This window comes from Penaeus vannamei, unplaced genomic scaffold, assembly GCF_042767895.1.
Source record: "Penaeus vannamei isolate JL-2024 unplaced genomic scaffold, ASM4276789v1 unanchor524, whole genome shotgun sequence".
In the NCBI taxonomy this organism is placed as follows: domain Eukaryota; kingdom Metazoa; phylum Arthropoda; class Malacostraca; order Decapoda; family Penaeidae; genus Penaeus; species Penaeus vannamei.
In genome coordinates, this window is record NW_027213528.1 from 5,001 (window position 1) to 7,500 (window position 2,500).

Here is a 2,500-nt window from a genome sequence, read left to right on the forward strand (position 1 = left end):
CCTCCCTCCCTCCCTCCCTCCCTCCCTCCCTCCCTCCCTCCCTCTCTCTCTCTCTCTCTCTCTCTCTCTCTCTCTCTCTCTCTCTCTCTCTCTCTCTCTCTCTCTCTCTCTCTCTCTCCCTCCCTCCTCCCTCTCTCTCTCACCCACTCTCAGCCTCTTCTAAATTGCCTCCCCATTATCTCACGCTCAGACCATCTCACTTTTTTTTCTTCTCATTTCTAAACAGGAACATAGACGAGATCGACCTCTTCCCGGATACATCTACTTAATGTATCTATCTATCTACGTATTTCCATTATCCACCCATCTATCTACTCCCTGCAGGTCAATAGACGAGATCGACCTGTTCCCGGATACATCTACTTAATGTATCTATCTATCTACGTATTTCCATTATCCACCCATCTATCTACTCCCTGCAGGTCAATAGACGAGATCGACTTGTTCCCGGATACATCTACTTAATGTATCTATCTATCTACGCATTTCCATTATCCACCCATCTATCTACTCCCTGCAGGTCAATAGACGAGATCGACTTGTTCCCGGATACATCTACTTAATGTATCTATCTATCTACGCATTTCCATTATCCACCCATCTATCTACTCCCTGCAGGTCAATAGACGAGATCGACCTGTTCCCGGCAGGCTTGGGAGAGAAGGCTGTGCCCGACGGCCTGCTCGGACCGACCTTCACCTGCATCATCGCCCACCAGTTCGCACGACTCAAGCGGGGAGACCGGTTCTGGTTCGAGAATCCCAACCAGCCGAGGCCTTTTACTGAGGGTAGGCCTATGCATCCTTTTTTTTTTTTTACTGATTTTCTTTTATTCGTTTACATGCTTTTTAATTGTTTTTTTATGCGTTAAATGCTCATTTGTTTATTGATTTGGCTTCTCTTGATTCTGGTTCGAATCTAACTGAAGGTAGGCCTATGCATTTTTTTTTCTGATTTTCTTTTTTTATTCATTTTTGGTTTATTTATTGGTTTGTCCGTTTATTTATCTGTTTGTTGAATGCTCATTTCTTTATGGATTTGGCTTCTCTTGATTCTGGTTCGAGAATCCCAACCAGCCGAAGCCTTTTACTGAAGGTAGGCCTATGCATCATTTTTTTTTTTTCTTCTTCTTCTTTATTTTGCTGATTTTCTTTTATTCGTTTACATGCTTTTTATTTACTTTTTTTATTATCATTATTCGTTAAATGCTCATTTGTTTATTGATTTGGCTTCTCTTGATTCTGGTTCGAAAATCCCAACCAGCCGAGGCCTTTTATTGAAGGTAGGCCTATGCATCATTTTTTTTTTCTTCTTCTTCTTTATTTTGCTGATTTTCTTTTATTCGTTTACATGCTTTTTATTTACTTTTTTTATTATCATTATTCGTTAAATGCTCATTTGTTTATTGATTTGGCTTCTCTTGATTCTGGTTCGAAAATCCCAAACAGTATAAGCCTTTTACTGAAGGTAGGCCTATGCATTTTTTTTTTTTTTACTAATATTCTTTTTATTCATCTGATTTGGTTTATTTATTGATTCATCTGTTTATTTACCTGTTTGTTAAATGCTCAATTGTTTATTGATTTGGATTCTGGTTCGAGAATCCCAACCAGCCTAAGCCTTTAACTGAAGGTAGGCCTATGCACTTTGTTTTTTTTTTTTTTTTTTTTTGCTGATTTTCTTTTTCATTCGTTTGATTTGGTTTATTTATTGGTCTGTCCGTTTATTTATCTGTTTGTTAAATGCACATTTGTTTATTGATTTGGCTTCTCTTGATTCTGGTTCGAGAATCCCAACCAGCCGAAGCCTTTTACTGACGGTAGGCCTATGCATGTTTTTACTCATCATTATTTATATTTTATTCATGTATCTGTTTATTCATATATTTATTCGTCCATTTGTCTATTGGTTTTGTTTCTCAATTCTGGTACGAAAATCTTTTAGTGAAGGTAGGACTACATTTTCTTTTCTTTTTTTTTACCAATTTATTATTTTTTTCTTTTGATTTTATTTATTCATGAAAGAATTCATTTATTTGTCTGTTTATTAAATGTCCATTGATCTATTGACTTAATTTCTCTTAATTCTGGTTCGGAAATTCTAACCTGCCTAAGCCTTTTACTGAAGGTAGGCCTATACATGTTGTTTTTATTCATTTACCAATTTGTTCACTTATCTATTTATTTATTTATCTGCTTATTCATCTGTTTCTTCATCCATTTGTCTACTGCTTCTCTGATTCGCAAGTCCTAACCTTGATTAAGCCTTGTACGGAAAATAGGCCTATGCATGTGCTTTTTATGTATGTTGTGTTGTTTTCCTTCATTCTGATTATTTTTATTATTAGGCTACCATCATCATCATTATTATAATCATTATTATTATGGTTATCATTTTTTATTATCGTTATCATCAATATCGTAATTATGATTATTACTATAATTATTACTATCATTACATTCATTACAATTAATACCATTAATGATTTCATTACCACTAA

At 35.4% G+C, this 2,500-nt stretch overlaps 1 protein-coding gene across 2 annotated transcripts in view; it reads left to right on the forward strand.

Moving 5' to 3' along the window:
• LOC113821924 (salivary peroxidase/catechol oxidase) overlaps positions 1-2,500 on the forward strand; it is a gene marked incomplete at its 5' end in the record, with an annotated part of 14,018 nt that overhangs the window by 4,217 nt on the left and 7,301 nt on the right. For both annotated transcript variants that reach the window (XM_070119678.1, XM_070119677.1), the window contains 1 exon segment: positions 619-788. In XM_070119678.1, coding sequence (XP_069975779.1) covers positions 619-788 — 170 coding nt within the window.